Below are 19,544 nucleotides of genomic sequence, written 5' to 3'. Positions count from 1 at the left end.
CATGGACAGGGGCAGAGGCAAGAGGGGTGCCAGATTACAGGGAGCATGCTGTAAAGTGCCAGCTCTGGAAAGAAGGCTGCCCACCTATCCATACCCCTTCTCCAGAAGGAGCAGGCCATAAAACAGGGAGGCAGTGAGCTTAATTGAATTCATGTTTAATAATTACAGGCACCGTGCCCCCCCCTTCCCCCTGCCCAGGCAGCAGCAGGGGTGGTACAGGGGCTGGGGCATATGCCCCCAGCAGCGAGGACGGCAGTCCCAAGAGTGATTTTCAGAAAATAAAAAAGGACCCCTGGGGCAGGCAGTGGTGCCCCCCCCCAAGACACACCAAATTTCAAGACTTTATATATAATATATCTCTGTGCCCCAGGGGGAGGAGAGGGACACCTGGCAGCATCCTGGAGGGGGGCCCCAGGCAGCCCCAAGCCATCCTGCCTCGTCAGCCACTTTATTAGCTCAGACACATCGCACTACAGGCACCCACTGCCACCGCCACTGCTGCCAACCCCCGACCCCCACCCCCACCGCAGTCCAGGCGGCTGGCTGGGCCATCCAAGTGTCCATGGGGCTCCAAGTGCCTCAGTTGTGATCAGACTCCTCCTCCTCTGCTTCACGAAGCCACTTGAAGAAGGCTGTGACAGATTTAAGGGCCACACCCTTGCCCTGCTGCTCAGCTGGGTCCTTGCTACTCTCCCAACTGTAGAAGGCATCCTCCTTTACCACGTCCTCATCGTACAGAGTATCAAAGAACATCCGAAGCAGGTCTGCAAACCAACAGTACAGCAGTTAGAGGTGTACTGCCTATAGCCACCCAATCCCACCCCAAAGGATCCCTCCCAAACTTCACTGTTAAAACAAGGCCCTGACCCACCATCTTGACATTGTGTGTCTGATTGTGATTCCAGATTAACTACGTGTGGCTGATAAAACGTTAATCCCATGATCCAAGAGAATGGTGCACAAGAATGAGTCACTGGGCCAAACCTTACAAACCCAACCAGCCTCAGCGGCTTCAAATTTCTCCACTTGTGATATATATAACGAAGAAAACTAGATGCATAATTGGTACTCCTGCATTTGGGAATCACAAGTGTCCCAGATATATCACTCACAAAAGCATATAACCTGGAACATTCACTGGCCCCCACTATGGATCCCAGCAAACTGTTCCCAATTTCCTGTTACTTTCCACACACCTCGTGAATATCACACACCCTTTCTGGCCTTGACACTTTTATGTATGCCGTGTCCTTTGCCAGGAACATCCTTTCTCTTGTCACCTTCCTGGTGAATTCCTTTAGGCTCAACTCAAGTCCCCACCTCTTCCCACCCCCAGGGTACTGGTCTGCCTTCCCAAGCACTTGTTCTAAAATCCCTGAACAGTTATTACCTTCCCTACTCTGCACTGCCTGTCTTTCCAAAGCCCACTTTACATTCCTAAAAGCAGAGAGACGCTGAGTAGTGAATATATTTATTCCAAATAAAGAAGTGAATAAAAAGCAAGAACTGAGAGTCCAGGGCTGGGTAAACGTTGACCATGCCACCTATAAGAGGGCTGTTCCTGACAGTGTAGCACAGAGAAGGGACATAGTGGATCTCTGGCATCTTGCTGCACTGATGGGCAGTGACTGCATTGTGGTATGGGTGGGGACTTGATAATATGGGTAAATGTAGTAACCACATTGTTTTTTCATGTGAAACCTTCATAAGAGTATATATCAATCATACCTTAATAAAAAAATTTTTAAAAAAGAAGGCTGTTCCTCAGGGCATATACACTCTCAAATTCACAACCACTGCCTGTGGACAGTCTCCCACCTCCATCCAAGAGCAATGGCCACAGATCCTTTACCTAGAACTTGCGTTCCAAACCCCAGGTGCACACACTCTGGGGACCCTATGCCATCGATTATCCACTCTGCCCTGTATTTTCCAGCCCAAGTTTCTCCCACCTGAAGACAAAGGCCTCCTTTACAACCACTATCTCTTACAGCCAAACAAAAAGGTTGTCTTTTGACAGGTTAACTCAATTCAGAGATTTTTGTCTACAATTGCTCTTCTTTCTTCCTGTCTCTATTGACTATTAGTTCTTTCCAATCCAGGTGTGCCCCCTGCTCGATCACATACTGTTTCTGCCAGAATGGACTCCATGTTTTTACATTCAGAGGTCCTGAATCTTCATGTCTGCTCCTTTGAAACTCTCAAGCAGCATCTAGCATCGCTGACACTTCCCTCTCCTAAAATTACTCCATCCTTTGTTCATAGGCCCGTCCTCCTTCGGTCCCTACCTGTTTACAGGTCCCTCCCCCTTAAGGATTCTATCCTAGGCCTTCACTCCCCACCTTGGGCAACCCCAAAGCCTCTTTTGACTTGCACATGTATTGCCCTGTGCCAACAACTCACCTGTCAGCCTCCAGCTCTGACTTAATCCTCCTCATGAATTCAGATACCCAGCTGTCTACCTGACATCTCTGATCACCCCCACCAAGGGACCACAACTCAGTATGACCAACCTCAACTTGATCCAGTGTTCCCTACCCCCAAGTAAATGCCACCACACTATTACCTATTAAAACCATCCTGGGAATCAATGCCTTCTATGGCACCCTCCCCAGGCCATTCTATGTCTTAAGCCCATCTATGCTTGCCTCTCCCATCTCCACTGCCACCAGTGAGGTGAGCTACTGCCAATGTGCACATCATCTCCTGCATGTCTTAAGCCCACCTATGCCTCTCCCATCTCCATTGCCACCAGTGAGGCTGAGCTACTACCAACATGCACATCATCTCCTGTGTCTGCCCCATTCACACTCACCCACTCCAACCCACTCTTCTCACTAATGGCCATGATGATCTAAAATATAAAATAGGATTCCTTGCTTAAAATCCCATAGAGGCCTTTTTCTATCCTTAGTCTACAGCCTAAAACTTGTCCCATACTTACACAGCTGGGTTGACATGGCCCATGTCCATCTCTCCAGCCCTACCTTGCCTCACATACAACTGGTGCTGTGCTCCCCCACACTGGTCTTCCTTCCATAGTTTTACACCTTGTATCAAGTTCTCTCTACCCCAGAGCCTTCCTTTACATACAGAGTTCCTTCGCCTTCCTTTACATACAGAGTTCCTTCATGTCAAGTCACCCCGTCCCATTTGTCAACTCCCACTCATCATCCCTCAGATTAGGTGTACTCCCCCAGAGAGCACCTGTAGGACCCATTTTCCAACACTCATCACTCTGCTATTGACTCCATCCAACACAGGACTATGCTTGACTTAATCACTGCTGGTATCCCAGTGCCCTGGCACACACCTCTGCAGAGAGCGTAACTCAGTCATGTTCATGTAAGCCTCAGTCTCCCAATATGGCAAAAGGAATAACACCATTTACTCTAAACAACAGCAGTGAGAATTCAGACAGACAGGGAAGAAAAGCCCCTAAGCCCTATGCCAGGCAGGAGGAGTACTCGATACTTGGAAAACATCACCATTTATCACCATTTATCACCTCTGTACTCCTGGCTTCTATCAGCTGGCTAGGACCAAAATAGGTAGTCACTTAACCTTTAAGGCTGACTCTAACTTCTTCCATTTGTAAGCAAGGAAAAAAATGTTAGGGGGGAAGGAATCAACCAACAGGGCATTTTTCTGTCCAATGACCAACCACCTTTCTTGGGTTGAGCCCCTTTCCATGACTGCCCCCTGCTACCTGGCAATTTCTCCTCCCCACTCCCATCCCCGTGGCCTGGCTCTTACTGGCGGGCTGTTCTAAAGTCACTACAAGGGCCTGGAGGGCATAGAGCGCCTGCAGCTCCTTCTGCTCATCACATAGGTATTTCTGAAGCAGTTTCGCTCGTGCTTTCAGCACTGCAACATCCACTCGGCGGGGAGTCTCAACTACAGGAGGAAGACAGAGGTAAGTGAGTAATGGGCCCTCAGCCTGGTTCAGAGCGAGAGGCAAAGACCAAACCTCCCTCCCTCCCTCCATTTGTCTGCTGGGCCCACCCTTGCCCTGCCATCTCCCTGGGTCCTCTTACAAATAATCGCAGAATAGCAGACAGTTGTCATGAGGGCTCGAACTAATGTGTTGGATGCTATCTGCTGCTCACTCAGGTTGGCCTATGCAGGAGAAAAGATAAACAAATGGCCCTAAGTTCTGAATTGTACACCAAGCACTACCTCTCCTTTATCCCTCTCTTCCAACATCTAGGAGAAACACACCTCTATCCAGTCAAACAACCGCTGGTTACTGCTGCCCTCTTTCAGCAGCTTCTCCAGCTGCTTGCTCAGCTCCTCAGAGGAGAGCAGCCTCTGGCCAGGGGCTTCTAACTCCTCTCCCAAGGTATACTCCACCTTCTGCAAACGACAAGACCCATATCCAGGTGGTAAGTGCACCCTGTGAGTGAGATGAGGAAAGAGAAAGAAGACTGGCTAGTCCCAAATGCTAGAATTAACCTAACTCCAGCTGCAAACCTGCTCAGCGACGAATGCACTGATGTCCTGGCCTTCAGGTAGAAATTCCTTCCAGCTGAGTCCAGCCTCTCGCCACAGTGTCCCCACTTTTTTGGGACCCTGGAAAACACAAAACCAACTCAGCCACACTCTCTCCAAAAATCTAACAGCTCCATAAATGTTGTCCAACAAATATTTGCTGGACCACCACTAACTAGATGCCTGCTAAGGGCTCAGGATGCTACAGAGTCACCAAAAGGCAGTCTCTCTATGCCTACAGAATTGTTCTTGGTGTAGACATCAGTCACATGACCACCCAAAGACAAAAACTCATCTACCACAATTGATGAGACAGGGTCAGGGGACAGAGGGAGCTAAGAGCTTCTGGGAAAGATGTCATGTAGCTTTCACAGGATTCTCAAAGAATTACTAGACCAAAAAAGGAAAATAACCTAATCCAAAGAGCTTACCCTAGCCTTCCACACTCATCTTCCTTTTTTTTCCTAAAAGAGCTTAGTTTTTCATTATTCCAAATAACAAATGCTTATGCAAGGACAACTTCTAACAAGTATACCTTTTTGGTTCCCAAGTCCAAAACATTTTAGAAGTAGATATATTTCCCACTCCTAATGCAAACAGAAATCCTAACATAAACAATCTATAAGACCATTCTCTGAAATAGGCCAAGAGATTGTAAAAGCATCACTTTCATAACAGATTTTCAGAATGATGACATTAACCCTCAACAAGATTACAGCTCATGGATTTTAAAGATGCCCAATTTTTAACATCACTAAAATTGAGTTGTCTCACAGTTGATATGCTGCACTTAACAAATATGATCATTTAGATCTTTTCTTTCCTAGCCATGCATAAATATGTCCTACAATCTATGGTACATTAGATTCAATGAAATACATAAGTAGTTCAATATGCTATTTCTTGTCTTTTTTTTTTAAGCAGAAATTACCCTGGTACATATTTCTACCTCAAAGGCTTAATATGACAGAGTACAATTATTTTCAATTTAAAGTCTTATTCCTCCAGGTTCCAGATAGCTCTTTTGAAATCACATTTTCCAACTTCTCACTACCACTAAGTACCACCCCCAACTTGCCTTTCCCATCTTTCCCCCTTTACACTTACTGGTCCCCAATTAACTTCTACAAAGCAGCTTCGGCATCCTCCAGAAAGCTTTCTGTCGTGAACATCACTAAACACACCCTGCAACCTCAAAATACTTAAGACACTCCATTTCAACTATTTTGTTTCACACTTTACTTCACACTGTTTATACTAAGCTGTCATTTCTTACTTTTTCCTCTTCCAATCTGCTTGTGTTTTATTCACTATTGTATTCCCAGTGCCTAGTATGTGGTGAAATGTTTTTAAAACATGCTAGTTGAATCAATCAAGGGCCTATTCTCTCTCCTTAGATTCCCATTCTCCTCCAGCGGTGGTCAGAACTCATGGCAAGAACTGGTGTGAGGGAAAGTGTCAGCCTTGACTTTTTCTCTCCCAGATACTACCATCAGCATTGACTCCATCCTACCCAAAGATCACAAGGCTTCAGGGTCACCACAGCAGCCAAAACCACATGGTGCCAAGTCCTGAACACATTACCCCAAAAGGCTCTCACTCACCATGCTTTTGCATAGGAGCCCCAGGATCTCTAGCAATAGAGAAGCAGCTTTGCCCAGGGGTCTCAGAGGTTTTGTAATCTCTCTGTAAGAAAAGTCCAGTGTTGATAGCCAGCCTCCAAAGCCCTCTCAACACACTATTCTATCCCTCCTTAGATCTAGGTGTTGATCCAGCCACACATACATCTCCACCACCACCATCACTTTCTTCCTGCCTTCGCCTCCCTTGAATTCCACCAAAGGAAACTTACCTGAACAGCTCTCCCATGGGCACCCCACCGTCCTGCAGAATGGGCATTACCAGTTCTGCTAGGTAAAGCCACACGTGGGGGATGTCTATTTCCATGTCTTCAGCCAACTCTAGAATTTCATACAGACTACAAAGAGAATTCAAAGTCAGCACTCTAGAAAGAGAAGCCAGGCTCCCACCTTCCTTCTGGGGCAACAAGACATGGCTGAAAATTCAACCATGGAGCACCTCAGGAACACTGCCTAAACATGGGGCAAATATCTCAAGCTAAAATCACCCCCTTTGTCATTAAACAGTTCACCCCCATCCCTGCCAAAAGTAGAGTTGACCAGAAGGGTTAAAGAGCCTATACTCTTATCCAAGGCTCCACAGGTCCTACAAAGGAGGGAAATTTGTGGGTATACAAAAGTGGGACACCCACAAAAAGTGGTCATACCCTTGGTAGTACTGAGCAGTGGAGAGATGCCCAGCACAGAGCAGTTGGTGCAGCAGCCGCCCCATATGCTCACGAGCAATGGTGCTGCGCTCCAGCGTGGACTCAATGCCATGCCGCACAAAGATGAAGAGCAGGGAGGGTGAGGCCAGCTCCTGCACACACTGCACTGCCTCCTGCAGGGGGCAAAGGGTATGGCAGGGACAGAGCAGTCACCATATGGCCCAGACCTTATACTCCACGCCTGTCAGCATGGGCCTACACTATTGCTCAGACCCCATCCACTGCCTACCTTCATGTCATTGAGATGGAGGTATTCCTCAATGATGGCCTTGGATTTCTTCTCCAGCCCCTCCTCAGAGAGCACAGCCTTTGGGGGACTTGCTGGGGGCAGGGCAGCTTCTCGCTTCACTGAGGTAGGGATCACAGGAGGGGGTACACATCAGATATTCTTTAGTTCCAATCTTCCCAGCTTACCAGGTTCTAGAGCTCTGAAGACTCTTGACTGGGAAATGGCTAGTCCCACATCCACCCACCCCCTATCCTTCCCTTCCCCTCAGCCCCTTACCAGCATCCCGCCCACGATCCCTATCTTCTGAGAGGCTGGCTGCCTTGCGCAGTCCCTCAGCCTGCGAAGGTCGCTCTCTACTCCGCTCCTCCACTTCCTTGCTGAAGCTCCGCTTTGTGGCAGGTGTCCTTGCACGATCAAGCCGGTCCCCTCGGTCACCTCCCCGTTCACTCCGCTCTAGACGGTCTCCCCGGTCCCCAGCTTTCTCACCTCGTTCCCGGCTCAAACTACTCCTGGAAAAAAGACAGGCATGTTACCCCTCACCCATACTGCTCAGGTGCTGTCTCACGTAACTCCAACACAGTGCACAACTGCTGCCTTGTTGCTGGCGTCAGGAACATGCCCTAATCTCAGCCTGGGGCTCTGAGCATTATAGGTGTTAAGAATTCCTATAGCAACTACCAAAACCCAATCACAGTATTCTCAATGCGAAGAACAAAGACACTGAGGAAACCTCACCTCTGTACCACACGTCTGTTATCTGTGCTTTCTGTAGGTACTGCTTGTTGAAGGGCAGAGAAGCGATTCAATGTACTAGTAGCTGGACGGGCAGCTTCTGATGCTGGGGAGGCAGAAAACCCAGATTAAAATCTCTTTCTTACACCCTATCTTCCTACTTGCCTGTTTCAAACCCTTGGTCCTACTCCCAACACTAAAGCAGTTCATTTCAGTCTGTAGTCCCAAATACACACTCCTGTTTTACCTAACGACCCCAAACTGAAAGCCCCCTGTATAGAAGTGAGGCTCTGCCCTCAGAAGAGCTGATTAACAAAGAGCCATCCAGCTCTTCACAGTGGCTTCCATACCTGAGTCGGAGGGCTTAGCTCCTGAGCCTCCACTGCTGCCCTTGCCCCAGCTCAATCGCCCTCCAGGTGCAAAGAGCTGGTTGTTAGAATCAATGGAGCCAGGCTGAGGAAGGAAAGGGAGTGGAGAGTCATGGGTCTCATCTGTCCAAAGCCCCCAACCAGGCACCACACACAGCCACATAGTATAGCAAATGGCCTAGACCAGGTGCCTAGCAAACTTTTCCTGTGAAGGGCCAGATAGTAACTATTTTAGGCTTTGCAGACCACACAGTTTCTGTTTCTGTATCAACTACTCAATTCTGGGCTATAGCATGAAAGCAGTCATAGATGATAAAGGGGAATGAGAGTGGCTGTGTTCCAGTAAAACCATGGACACTCAAATTTAAAGTGATTTCACATCACATACTACCATTTGCTTCTCTATTTTACAACTACCAAGATATGTAATAACCCTTCTCAGCTTGTGGATGTACAGAACAGGGAACGGGCTGGATTTGGTATGCATGTTGGTTTGCTGACCATGGCCCAGACCAACGTGAACACACTCCCTAGAGCCAACAATCCCATCTCTAGCAATATAACCAGTTAGTCTAAGAGAAAAACTTCAGCTGTCAACTTCCCAACCTCAGAAGGTGAGAGACTAAGATCCAAACCTGTTCTTAATGTCTGCTTGATCCCTCCTTATCCTCCCATCAGCACCACCAACACCTCCAACACATACACGCCTACCTTTGTGATTTTAGTGAGTCGTGAAGTGTCAATAGGCCGGCTGCCCTTGCTGATGGGAACTGTGTTCCAGCCACCATCATCCACAAGTGGAAGGCCACGACCTGGGATAAAGAGGAGCGCGTACTGCAATAATGAGTTACAGCTTAGTGGCCTTGAACCCTTGGGCCACCCCCAGGTCCCCTTCCTCAGATCCTCAGTTCCATCATGGGGTCTCAGTGGCCCAGACACGTGGCACTAACAAGAAGTCATCAGTGGAAAGCAGAACCCCTCACACTGCTTTCTCCCCAGCCCTAGCCTCAAACTCACTGATAGGGGGGCCTGGAGGGCCACCCCGGCGCTTGTCACTGCCCTTGGCCATTAGCTGCTGCACTTTTACATGCTCCCAATGCTCCTCCATCTCAGCCTCCTTGTGGATCTGGTCAATGGTCTTGGGACCCTGGTCCCCTCGGCGTGGCACCCAATTGCTCTGTGGGGACAGGAGACCCAGCACAAGATTACATTGAGGGCCAGACAAAGCAGTTTTGGGAACTGGGAGCTAGGGGATAGGAGACAGAAGACTAGCAGTGTGGAGAGGACACACACCCGTCGCAGGTCCAGCACATCCTGCAGCATAAAGCGGATTCTGGATGAAGTCTTCTTTTCCTTAATGATTTTTTCCATCTGGTTGAAATACTGATCCATTCGGGGCTAGAGAGGGGAAAAGGGATCAGGTCAGGAGCTTACAACACCTCAGCTCCAGTTGTAGGCCCTGCCCCTCCTCTGGCCCTCAGCGCCATTCTGAGGCTCAATGGACCAGACATGACAGCCCAATCCAACAAGACATGACGTGACGTCTGAGGCTCAATGGACAAGACACTACAGCCTGTCCCATTCCACATACCAGGATCCCTACCTTGGCTTTTTCAAAATCCAGGTCTTTGCCAATGGTGGTAAGCAGACGGCAAAGGCATTCGAGTGACTCCTCATCATGGTTCTTCAGTAGTTTAACCACGCAATCATGCATTATTGCTTCTGTTAACATCTTCAGCTTAAACAGCTCCCCAATAAACTTGATATTCCCTAAAGAGCGCCGCCGAGCTATGTCTCGAGCCTCTTCCAGCTCTTCCTTCAGGCGTCCCCGTTCCTCTGCCTGCCAGTCATGGGACAGGATCACATAAAAAAGATGCCCAGCCACCTGGCTAAAACCCTTCTCTCCACCATCTGGATTTTGAAACCCAGCAGCAAATACTCATGTCCTATTGACAGAGAAACCCCCCAGACCACCACTATCCCTATCCTCTCTTCTCCCAACCAATTCTACAAATGAGTGGACAGTGGAGTTGGGTTTCTCTCACCGTAGCAGCTTCATCCATTTCTTTCTGCTTCTTCTCAAAAACCTCATCATCATCTTTGTCTTTTTCAAACTCCTTCTGACATCGATTCAACAGCAGTTTTCGGAAGTTCACAGTCACCGTTGGCTTTTCTGTAGTGGGCACTTTCAGCTATATGTCAAAGAGAATGCCTCATTCAGATTATTCCAGGGCAGGGAAGGCTCTCCAAGAGTCTAACTACCTAACCCAGGAAGACCTCTGGCCCCAATTCTGCCTCCTTCTGACTGCCATCAACAGCACAGGCTGGAGGAGAACCAAGAAGCTGGACTCTAGGGATCCTGGGACAGAAGCAGGAAGCTAGATGACAATGTTTAGGAAACAGTGGAAACTAACCGCCATGAGGCAGCGACACATGTTGGCATAGGCCACAGAGAAGTTTGGCTCTGAAATGGCCTTCTCGAAAATGAGGTCAATGACCCCTTTGAGGCGTTCCTCGGTGTCGATGGCCAGCTGTGTCACCTGCTTCATCAGCTGCTGGAACATCTGGGGTGTCAGCTTATTCAGGATGGAGCGCACCCTGCGGAACAGGTCCTAGAGGGAGAAAGGACAGAGAAGACACAGCATCAGTGAGTTTCCCAGGAGAGAGGCCACTGGGAGGGATAATTGAAGGTAGTGGGGACAACTTTGGTAGATGCTAGTGAGTAGAATGGACAGAAGCAGAGGGCAGACCTTGCAGAAGTGGGACGGAGAGCCAAAGCTGGACTTGCCAGTACCTGGGTTTTGCTGCCATCAGCATCCTCTTCCCCTCGGTCCTTATCAGCTGCTGTCCGCTTGCTGCTCGGTTTCCAGGCTTTCTCTGCTTTATTCAGCTTTATATCTTCAGTCATTAACACTGTGGCAATGATCTTCCGTGGTTCCTTTCGGGGGCCCTGCTGAGAGCGCCGGGGTCCCAGACCAGCCTGCTAAGCAAGGGATTAGGACAAGTCAAGATCCAGTAGGACCAACACAACCTGCGGCACTGCTACCACACATCTCCAGGGCGGACTTCTCCCAACCCCGCCCCCTTGCTCATCTGCCCCTCTGGCCAGTCCCACTCACCGGCCCTCGGGGAAGCTCCCCACCTGGCCCACCCCTTGGGGGCCCACGGTTGCTCAGGGCTGGTCGACCAAGGTTGGCAAAGGAAGGAGTGAAGTCTGGGCCACAATTTATGCCTTGCAGTCTAGTGGGATCCAGTGGCCGCAGTGGTGTTTTATTGGCCTGCAAAGAGGACAGGGAAGGTATCAGAAACAAGCTAGGGCTCTCAACAACTCCTTCAGAACCTCAGGTTCCTCCTCTGCCTGCCAGCCAGCCAGCCAGCCCAAATTTACCTTCCTCCTCAGGCCTACCTACCTTATCCAAAACTACATCACTGATATGGGGCAATCCCTCCGGCTTCTGCATGCTGGCAAAGATGAACTGAAAGCCAAGTAGGAACTCACGGTCGTAACGCTTCTTCTCCTCAAGGTTTAGAGGCTTCCACTGATCTGTGAGAAAGACAGGATCAACCAATCATACTGTTGTCTCCTGGGGCCCTGACACCACCACCCAGCCATTCTCAACCATTCCTTCAGCATACCTGACTTATATTCGTATTTCTGTTCTCCAGGCTGGATGTTCTCAGCATTGTCAATTTTATCTTCCTTTGAGTCCCAGGTCTCATCTGTTTCCTCAGTCCTTGGGGGCACACTGCTGCCCTCAGGCTCTGGACCAGGACTGTTGCCTACAGGAGGCTGATTTTCCACCTCTGATATTCCCGGGTTCACCTATAAGCACAGGACATTCCCTAGTGGTTGCAGCATGGTCACCGTTCCACACCCAAACTCTGCCCTCTCTTCTCTGCTCCCTTACCTCCTTGAAGGCATCTAGGAGGTCTCCTACAGCCTCCTTCTTATTAAGATCCTTAATTTTCCGTCTCCTCTTTGGCACAGATACTGCCACTATTTAGGAGAAAAGAAGGAAATAACTATTTAGGAAAAATTTAGGAAATAACTTGAGTTCCTAAGCCCTGGGGAAATAAAAAGCAGCCACTGAACACTATTTCTTTCCATCATACCCTCCCTAGACTTAAACTCCCTTAACCTAGCTCAGAGGTTCCATCACAGGGCTTCTATGACCCAGACAGCAGCACAAACAGATCATTAGTGAAAAGAAAACACACCCTCCAGCCCCACCTTACCCTGGGTGGCTGCTGCCGCCTCCAAATTCTGGGAGAGAACGGCTGGGACAGGGGTACTCTCTGGGGGAAGCAGTTCCTCTCCTCCCTTCTCCACCTCAGTTTCTCCTGCCTCTCCTTCTTCTTCCTCTTCTTCCTCTTCCTCCATTTCCTCCTCTGGAGCAGGGCAAGTAGCCAGAGGAACCACAGCTGGAATAGCTATGGGGATGGTCGGGGGAGCCACTAACGCTGTAGCCTCGTCCTGCTCCTTTGGCTCACTGACTGGGCTTAAGTCCACAGCTGGTGGCGAAGGGGCTCCGTTGAGCAGTTCCTCAGGTTGGGCAGTTGGAGCAATAGGCATGGGGGATTCAGAGGGACAAGCAGGGGGAGGGAGAGGGGCAAGCTCTGGGCTCAACACCACCTCTGGTTCCAGATCCTCAGATGGGACCATGCCATTAGGCTCAGGAAGAATTTCCATCTTGTGAGTTGCCAGTGGGGTGGGAGCCTGGAGAAGACTGGAAGAGAACTCAGACTCTGGAATTGGTTTGCTAAGTGTCACTTCTATTTCCAGAATGGGTTCAGCGAGGGGAGTGGGTTCTGGGGAGAGGCAATATGGCTCCCCAGTTTCATGAGGCATGGGGGTTGATTCTTCTACAGACATCTGTATCATTCCTGTGGTCACAGTGTCCCCAGGAATAGAGAGAACTCCAAGATTAGGCTCAGATCCTGGTTCCAAGATTGGGGGTGGTGATGGGGTCGGAGAAGGTGATGAAGGCTGGGATTCTGAAGGGCTGTGCTCTGGGCCAGGCAGCCCTGGCCGGACCCCAATGATTGCTCCCTGCGACCGATCATCTGTACGACAGGAAGGAAGATAAGTAACTGAAGGCAAGTCCTTCACTTCTGCTATTCCTCCTCCCAGCAGGCAGATTCCCTCTGCCCAATCTTCTCCCACCTAAATCTTTCCCTTCTCACCCCAAATACAATCCACCCTCAAAACCCCACTACTTGCAGTGACTGTAATGGGATGTGTGTGGGGGACTTGGTGAAGGAGGGGGTCTAGTAAACATAATGTTCCTCATGTAATTGTAGATTAATGTAAAAAAACAAAACAAAACAAAAAAACCCCACTACTTGAAATCCAAGTCATTCTCTATCACCCAGCTCAAGTCACTCCTCCTCAGCATCTATTCGCCACACTCCTTTTCCCCATAAAAGTCCAGCCCTACCTGCTTACTTACCTGGCCGGACAACAACAGTAACTTGGGGTGTCTCCCCATTAGCCTGAGGCTCCAGACCACTGCCCGTCTGCAGAACACAAAGAGTTACCAAGTTTGCCCTGAAGAATCTCACAGCCTTTCTTTACTAGAGCCATTTCTACTTTAGCTCTGCCTAGAAATCCAGGAAAGCAGGGAAATCCCTTAGTTAAAGGAAAACATCAAGAAACTTGGGAGTCCAGGGCAGAACAGTCATCCCAGCCAGGGCATCACTCAATGAACAGACAAGTACCTGGGGTGGGGTGGGTGTGGAGGCAGTACGGGCCCCAGACATGATCTCCTCTGTGATATCCTTCCCTCCTTGGTTTGGATCTCGAATTCGGATCTGGAGAAAGAAAGCTATGGGATGAGTGGGAAGCAGGAACCCACCTCTCCACCGTGCCCCACCTAAGACTCCAGGCTAGGAAGCAGATGGGTGGGTGCTAGAAACCCCAGGAGTTCTAATGTCAACCCATCTGACTGCTTTTGTAGTCCCTGCCCTCGTCCTTACCCCTAGGAGACCCCTGACCTCACAGATAGCCCCACACATCACAATGCCCCTCCCTCCCTCATCCCTGCCCCACCGGCAGCTCCCCAAGCCAGCAGCTGCACATCCTGGGGTCCAGGACCCCCAATCCAGCACCCGTCCAGCTCACTTGTGGCTAGTCTGCCTGATCTCTGGGGGCAGGGCCCAGATCCAGTGGGTGGAGCCAGGGTGACTCAGCGGCTTCCCCAGCCCTGGCACCCTATTCTGGGCACCACGCCCAGGGCTTGAGGATTGAACAGAGGTGGAGGCCTCAAGAGCTTCCAGGACTGAGGGGTAGGGGGTGGGGCCACAGAAACAAACCATTTCCAAGGCAAGCCACCAGAAATCCAAAACCAAACATAGATCTTATGGACCCCCCGAGCTCAGGTCTCTCAGGAATTTCCCCACTAGTCACTTCACATGAATGACTTCTACACTGAAGTCTTAGTAGCTGACAAAGGAACAGCACTTTACAGATCCCCATTCTCTGCTCACTCAAAACTGAAGATCCTCAACTCCCTTTCCCTGACCCACAACGCACCTGACCTTGATTCTCCCTTTCCCAGATGTCTCAGAGCCCCTTGCTACTTACCGTCTTCCGCTCCCTCTTGGGGGCAATCTGGGGTGGCTGGTTCATCAAAACTGGGGTAGGGGCCACACCTGTAGGAAACTGCTGTACACTCTGGGCTGGGTAGTAGGCACCAGCTTTGGGGTGGCGGGGGGCACAGAAAGGAAAAATGATGGCAGCGTCAGGGCCCAACCATGTACAAATGCCTTCCTGAACACCTCTCACTCCCAGAACCTCTCATCACCCACAGCCAGCCCCTTGTCCTGCCCCACCCTCCTCCCCAAGGGAATTAGGTGCCTGTCAAAGCTGGGGAACCAGTCTGAACTGCATTTACAAGAATTCCTGACACTGACAGACACCTTGTAGGCAGGCACTCTCTCCAACACACACCAGCTACCAGGATTTACATCTGTTTCTCTTCTACCCCATAAGGTACTTAATATGTATGATGCCCACCCCCAGCAGCTCGGACATATATGCTCTGAGGAAACAGCAACCACTTAACCTGAAACAGAACCAGGTCTTTGGCTGGGAATGAGAAAAACAGATTGCCAACCCTGTTCCATTCAACCTGGGTCCAGTTCCATTCTCCAGCCCTTTGCTAAGAGGCAGAGAAATAAAAAGCAGTAATATGAACTAGGCCCAGGATGAGGGAAAATTAATTCCTTAAAGCAGTGGTCTCCAAAATGGGATACATTCTTTAACCTCATCCATAATCTCCACCTATTTGTTTTTGACAAGTAACATCACTATTATTTGTTTAAACAGTGCATATGTGTAATAAAAATGTACATGTATCAGAGGTACATATTCAAAACTTTTCCTGATGATCAAAAAATTTTGGAAACCACTGCCATAAAGAACAGACTAAGCCTCTCCTGGAACAGAAATGAAACACAGCTACAAAACTTCCCAATTCTATGTTACATGGGCTCCCCCCAACCATGGAGTAAGTGAAGGGATGTTTATTAAACAGGTCTCAGACTGGTGCCTGATCCTACATACCTTAACGTGAGAAGTACTCCAACTCTCAGCAATAAGGTAAAACCTTCTTCCCTGCCCAACACCAGTGACAGATTAAGCACCAATCCCTACTACCTAACTCACCCTATCATTTCTACACCAAGAAAGGAGCCTGGAAAAGGTCTCAGGAAATAGTAGATAAGTTCAGAGTGAGTCCCTGGGACTCACTCTCACCTGACTCCCTCCCCTGCTTACCGTAGGTCCCAAACTCTGTAGGGCTTGCACCTGGATAGAAGCTTGGGGCTCCAGGCTGCACAGGATACTGCTGTGTTGGGACAACATATGTGGAACGCCCCTGGTGAGGAAGGAGAGAAGCAGAAGGAAGAGATGAAAAAAGGAGTTGAGGGAGCTATGAGTACCACATCAGACTACACAGAGAAATAAATGTAGGGCTGGGCCTGGCTAGGGTAGAAGTGCTGTCAGGAGGGACAAGCCAACTCTCAGTGATGACAGAAGGAAGTCCCACCTCTGGAGAAGAGATGGCACAGAAGGTCAGGGTGGGGGATGTAGTGAGGTTTGAGGTACAAGGTTCTGTAGCTTCCAGCCCCAAGCCCCCAACCTCACCTGTCCTGGGATGTAGTAGGCCCCCTGGGAGGGTTGGTAGGAGATCTGGGAAGGGATCATCATTACTTGGGATCCAGCAGGGTAGACATGGGCAGCTGGGCCAGGGCGGGCGGGGGCTGCACTCTGCACTCGGGAGGTTGCACTGCTCGGGGGCTGGGCCCGGCTAGGGTAGAAGTGCTGTCAGGAGGGAGGAAGACAGTTGGCATAGGAAAGGGGAGGAAATAGACAGCAAAATGGCCAGTCCACATGTCTCTAGTCTGGAGAGAAGTACTGGGGGCTTTGGAGCTGGAGATCAATCCACCCAAGACCAACTTCACCAGCTGATGGTTGGTTAAGTGGCCTCTTATACTCACATGTGCCCTCCACATTCAGGTATATAGTTTGTGCACTGTTATTATTTATTCCCTCACTGCCATGCATACTCATGTCACCTTCACCAGGCTAAACCTCTGCAAAGAGTTCCTAACGCCCAGATGCATCACGCCTAAGTGAAGCCCTTTTGGGTAACATACTCCCCATCATGCACTGCTCCACCATAAGGCACCAAGGAGCTAACTGTTAACATGCAACAGTCTCTCAATTCTCAGACAGGCACTCTTCAAGATTTACCCCATGACATGCATCGATCAGCCTCAGGCTGAAAGCCTGGACAGCAAATAAGTCCCCACCCTGAAGAGCCCAGTCCCTGTCTAGCCCCTGACTAGGTGGAGGGTAAAGATGAGACCAAGAGAGGGTCCAGGGTTAGCAAAGGGGTATTACCTGCAGAGACCTGAATCCTCCCTGAGAGCACATGGGGACAGGAAAGAAGAGAATTATCCCCAAGGTGATAAGGGGGGAAAATGAAGGAAGTAGGACAAGAATCCCCCACTTAGGAAGAATTCAGGTAACAAAGAAAGGCAAGAACCAGATGAAGTGTTTATCTCATCACAGTCCAAAGAGAAAGCAGGGAAGGGGAATGCAGCGATGGCAACCTCCCAGTAAAAGGAGGAAATAGGAGAGCAGAGGCTGGCAGCAGGGCCTAAAGCACTGCCCCCAATTCTCAAGGCACCAGGACCCCTGGTAATGCCACCCTCACGGATGACATACTCCCCAAGGGGCCAGCCACAGTAAGTAATCAACAGCACAACGTGCAGAGCCGCATGAAAGAACACAAAGCAACTGTCAGGAAATTAGGGCAAGTACAGACCCTCCATAGTTTCCACCTTAGGCCCAAACGGCCTAGGCTTTCCATGGCTCCCACCCAGGCCCCCTACTCCCCTCCCCACAGCCCCTCACCTGGCGGGGCTGAGAAGGCGTGTTCATTTGTGTCGCTTGTGGCGTACTGAACACCACCGGTGCTGTCTGCCCCGGGGGAAACGCTGGCTGAAGGGGGGAGACCAGAGTTCAGCAAGAGGGGAAGCCCAGGTGGGGCAGAAACCCAAGCTGGTGAAGTAAGGGGAGCAGATCTGTGGCAAAGCCTCAGCAGTCCACATACCCCCTCCTCCCCATGACAGCCCCTGAGAACAGCCCAGGGGCCCTGGTCTTAATTTGGCAGCAGGAAGCTGCACTTTGCCCTGACACAGATGGGGGTGGGAAAATCCAGAGGTTGGAACCTGTTCCTGACCGGCTGCCTGATCTTCCCCCACCCCCCACCCCAGTGTCTGCTAATTTTTCCCTAATTACCTGTGGGAGTCCAGGGGATGGGGCAGGTGGGGGGCCTGTGGGCTGTGGAGCTTTGTTCATTTCATTTGGTGCCACATCAGGGTCCCCCCAGCACCTGTTGGGAAAGAGTGGAGCTTGGAAAGGGGAAGGGACCCAAGCTTAAAGCAAATGGAGCAGGGGAGGATTTGAAGCAAGGGCTGAGTCCCACACAGAGCCCCAGAGGCGCCCAGGCAGTGAAAGAGCAGCAAAGATCCAGCTTATGTCCCCACCAACACATCGTCAAACCCACATCACCTCCAACCACCCCCCTGATCTGCTAAAACATCCCTTCACTCACCCCCTCGGTTAAGAATAAGTCCACGGTGCGGCCTACAGGTTCTGGGCATCCGAGGGCCTGGGGTTGGGAGGTGAGGGGTATCAACCTGGCTCCGCGGGGCCCAAGACCAACCAGACCGGAAATTCCAGGTCTCGCTGGCACCAGGCTCCCGGATCACAAACGGAGCTAGCAGCTTCGGCCGTAGTGTCCCCACCCCCCACCCGGGGACACCGGGTTCCGGGGCCTGGCCCAGGGGCACACAAGATACGCCTGCCACGGGTGGCCGCAGAGGCACCCGTGCGGGGCCAGAGGCGAGGTCTGCCGCCGCCCAAGGGTGGAAGCCAGGAAGGGCGGGAGTCGGGCCGTAAAAGGAGAGTCGGGCGGCGGCCGAAGAGAAGCCGGTTTCAAGCAAGTGAGGGTCGGCCTGGAGGGCGGGCGGGGCCGGGGGCTCCTCCCTGCCCGCCGCCTCCCTCCCCTGCGCCCTCCCTGCGCAGCGCCGGCCAGTGCCAAAGAACAACGTGTCACTTCCCGGCGGCCGGGCCGCAAAGGGGGGAGGGGGCGGCGAGCTAGGAGCCGCGGTGCCTGCACCCGCGGGGCCTCCTCGGGTCGGGGCGACTTGGCACTTCGCAACCGGCGAACCCGGCGCCCTCCCAGTTCCCGGAGACCGCACATTCCCGGCTCCGCACTCCCCCACCCCCACCCGGCGGCCAGACCGGGCCAGGCCGGGCACACGTGGGCCGGGGATCGGGCCCAAGCGGGCCGAGGCCCGGGCTCGGACCGCCGGGCCAGGGCGCTGGGGCGGCGGCGCAGGGTGGCCGGTCCCGGCGCGGATGGCGGCGGATGCGGGGGGAGGGGATGGGGGGGCCGGGTCGGGCGCGGACATGGCGGCTTTACCTTCAGTCTCCTTCAGTCCGCGCGGCCGAGCCCCACGCAGCCGCACAGACGTAGTCCACAACCATTTCCGGCTCCCCGCACAGATCCCGCTCGGCGGCCACCGCTTCTCCGCAGGCGCAGCCGGGGCCCCCACGTGACCGGCGCAGAGGGCGGAGCCGCGCTCTGCACCGCGGAGCCCAGGAGATTTTGCCCCGCCTTGTCATGTGACAGCCACTGTCGGCCCGTGTCCCCTCCCGAACTTTGGAACTACCAGAGCTACTATCCCCTCGGCCTCTCTGTTCCGCGGTTCTTTAGTTCATTCATACTTTGAGCAGGCACTTATTGAGTGCATATTAAGTGCTAGGTGAAGTGCTGACTGGGGGTTGAGAGCACTGAAAGAT

The 19,544-nt window shown here is 51.4% G+C and overlaps 1 protein-coding gene and 1 non-coding gene across 8 annotated transcripts; both read right to left on the bottom strand.

The window, feature by feature from the left end:
• Positions 1 to 139: 139 nt before the first annotated feature.
• EIF4G1 (eukaryotic translation initiation factor 4 gamma 1) lies at positions 140 to 19,318 on the bottom strand. 7 transcript variants are annotated; one of them, XM_036933190.2, is made up of 34 exons: positions 19,165 to 19,318; positions 18,292 to 18,348; positions 17,976 to 18,069; positions 17,589 to 17,675; positions 17,073 to 17,093; positions 16,314 to 16,490; positions 15,945 to 16,044; positions 14,751 to 14,863; positions 13,886 to 13,978; positions 13,618 to 13,684; positions 12,404 to 13,231; positions 12,076 to 12,164; positions 11,804 to 11,990; positions 11,578 to 11,711; positions 11,287 to 11,445; positions 10,962 to 11,150; positions 10,582 to 10,779; positions 10,213 to 10,359; positions 9,771 to 10,007; positions 9,461 to 9,565; positions 9,185 to 9,344; positions 8,879 to 8,979; positions 8,150 to 8,252; positions 7,803 to 7,905; positions 7,344 to 7,576; positions 7,068 to 7,186; positions 6,779 to 6,951; positions 6,344 to 6,469; positions 6,096 to 6,177; positions 4,474 to 4,572; positions 4,222 to 4,356; positions 4,038 to 4,119; positions 3,757 to 3,897; positions 140 to 764 (listed from the first exon to the last, which is right to left on the bottom strand). In XM_036933190.2, exons 3-34 carry the CDS (start codon positions 18,033 to 18,035, stop codon positions 580 to 582), a joined length of 4,833 nt encoding a protein of 1,610 aa, XP_036789085.2. In that variant the 5' UTR covers positions 18,036 to 18,069; positions 18,292 to 18,348; positions 19,165 to 19,318; the 3' UTR covers positions 140 to 579. The 7 variants fall into 7 exon arrangements, with proteins under 7 accessions (XP_036789085.2, XP_036789087.2, XP_036789088.2 ...); XM_036933192.2 differs by having other exon boundaries at positions 10,962 to 11,147; XM_036933193.2 differs by lacking the exon at positions 17,073 to 17,093 and having other exon boundaries at positions 19,165 to 19,317.
• Positions 9,060 to 9,135, bottom strand: LOC118907123 (small nucleolar RNA SNORD66). Its single transcript, XR_005022718.1, has one exon. It is a non-coding gene; the product is annotated as a small nucleolar RNA SNORD66 (small nucleolar RNA).
• Positions 19,319 to 19,544: the final 226 nt, after the last annotated feature.

This window comes from Manis pentadactyla, chromosome 1 (assembly GCF_030020395.1).
Source record: "Manis pentadactyla isolate mManPen7 chromosome 1, mManPen7.hap1, whole genome shotgun sequence".
In the NCBI taxonomy this organism is placed as follows: Eukaryota; Metazoa; Chordata; class Mammalia; order Pholidota; family Manidae; genus Manis; species Manis pentadactyla.
The sequence above is the reverse complement of the archived record's forward strand: the minus strand, read 5'-3'. Positions and strand labels throughout refer to the sequence as shown.

Bases quoted from the DNA above. Each gene is read 5' to 3' on its own strand.
- EIF4G1 (XM_036933190.2), bottom strand. From the start codon at position 18,035: ATGAACAAAGCTCCACAGCCCACAGGCCCCCCACCTGCCCCATCCCCT. The intron at 10,360-10,581 runs GTTAGTTTCCAC...TTTGACATATAG, and splicing joins TGTGTCGCTGCCTCATGGCG to CTGAAAGTGCCCACTACAGA. The intron at 8,253-8,878 runs GTAGGCGTGTAT...TTCCTTCCTCAG, and splicing joins GACTCACTAAAATCACAAAG to CCTGGCTCCATTGATTCTAA.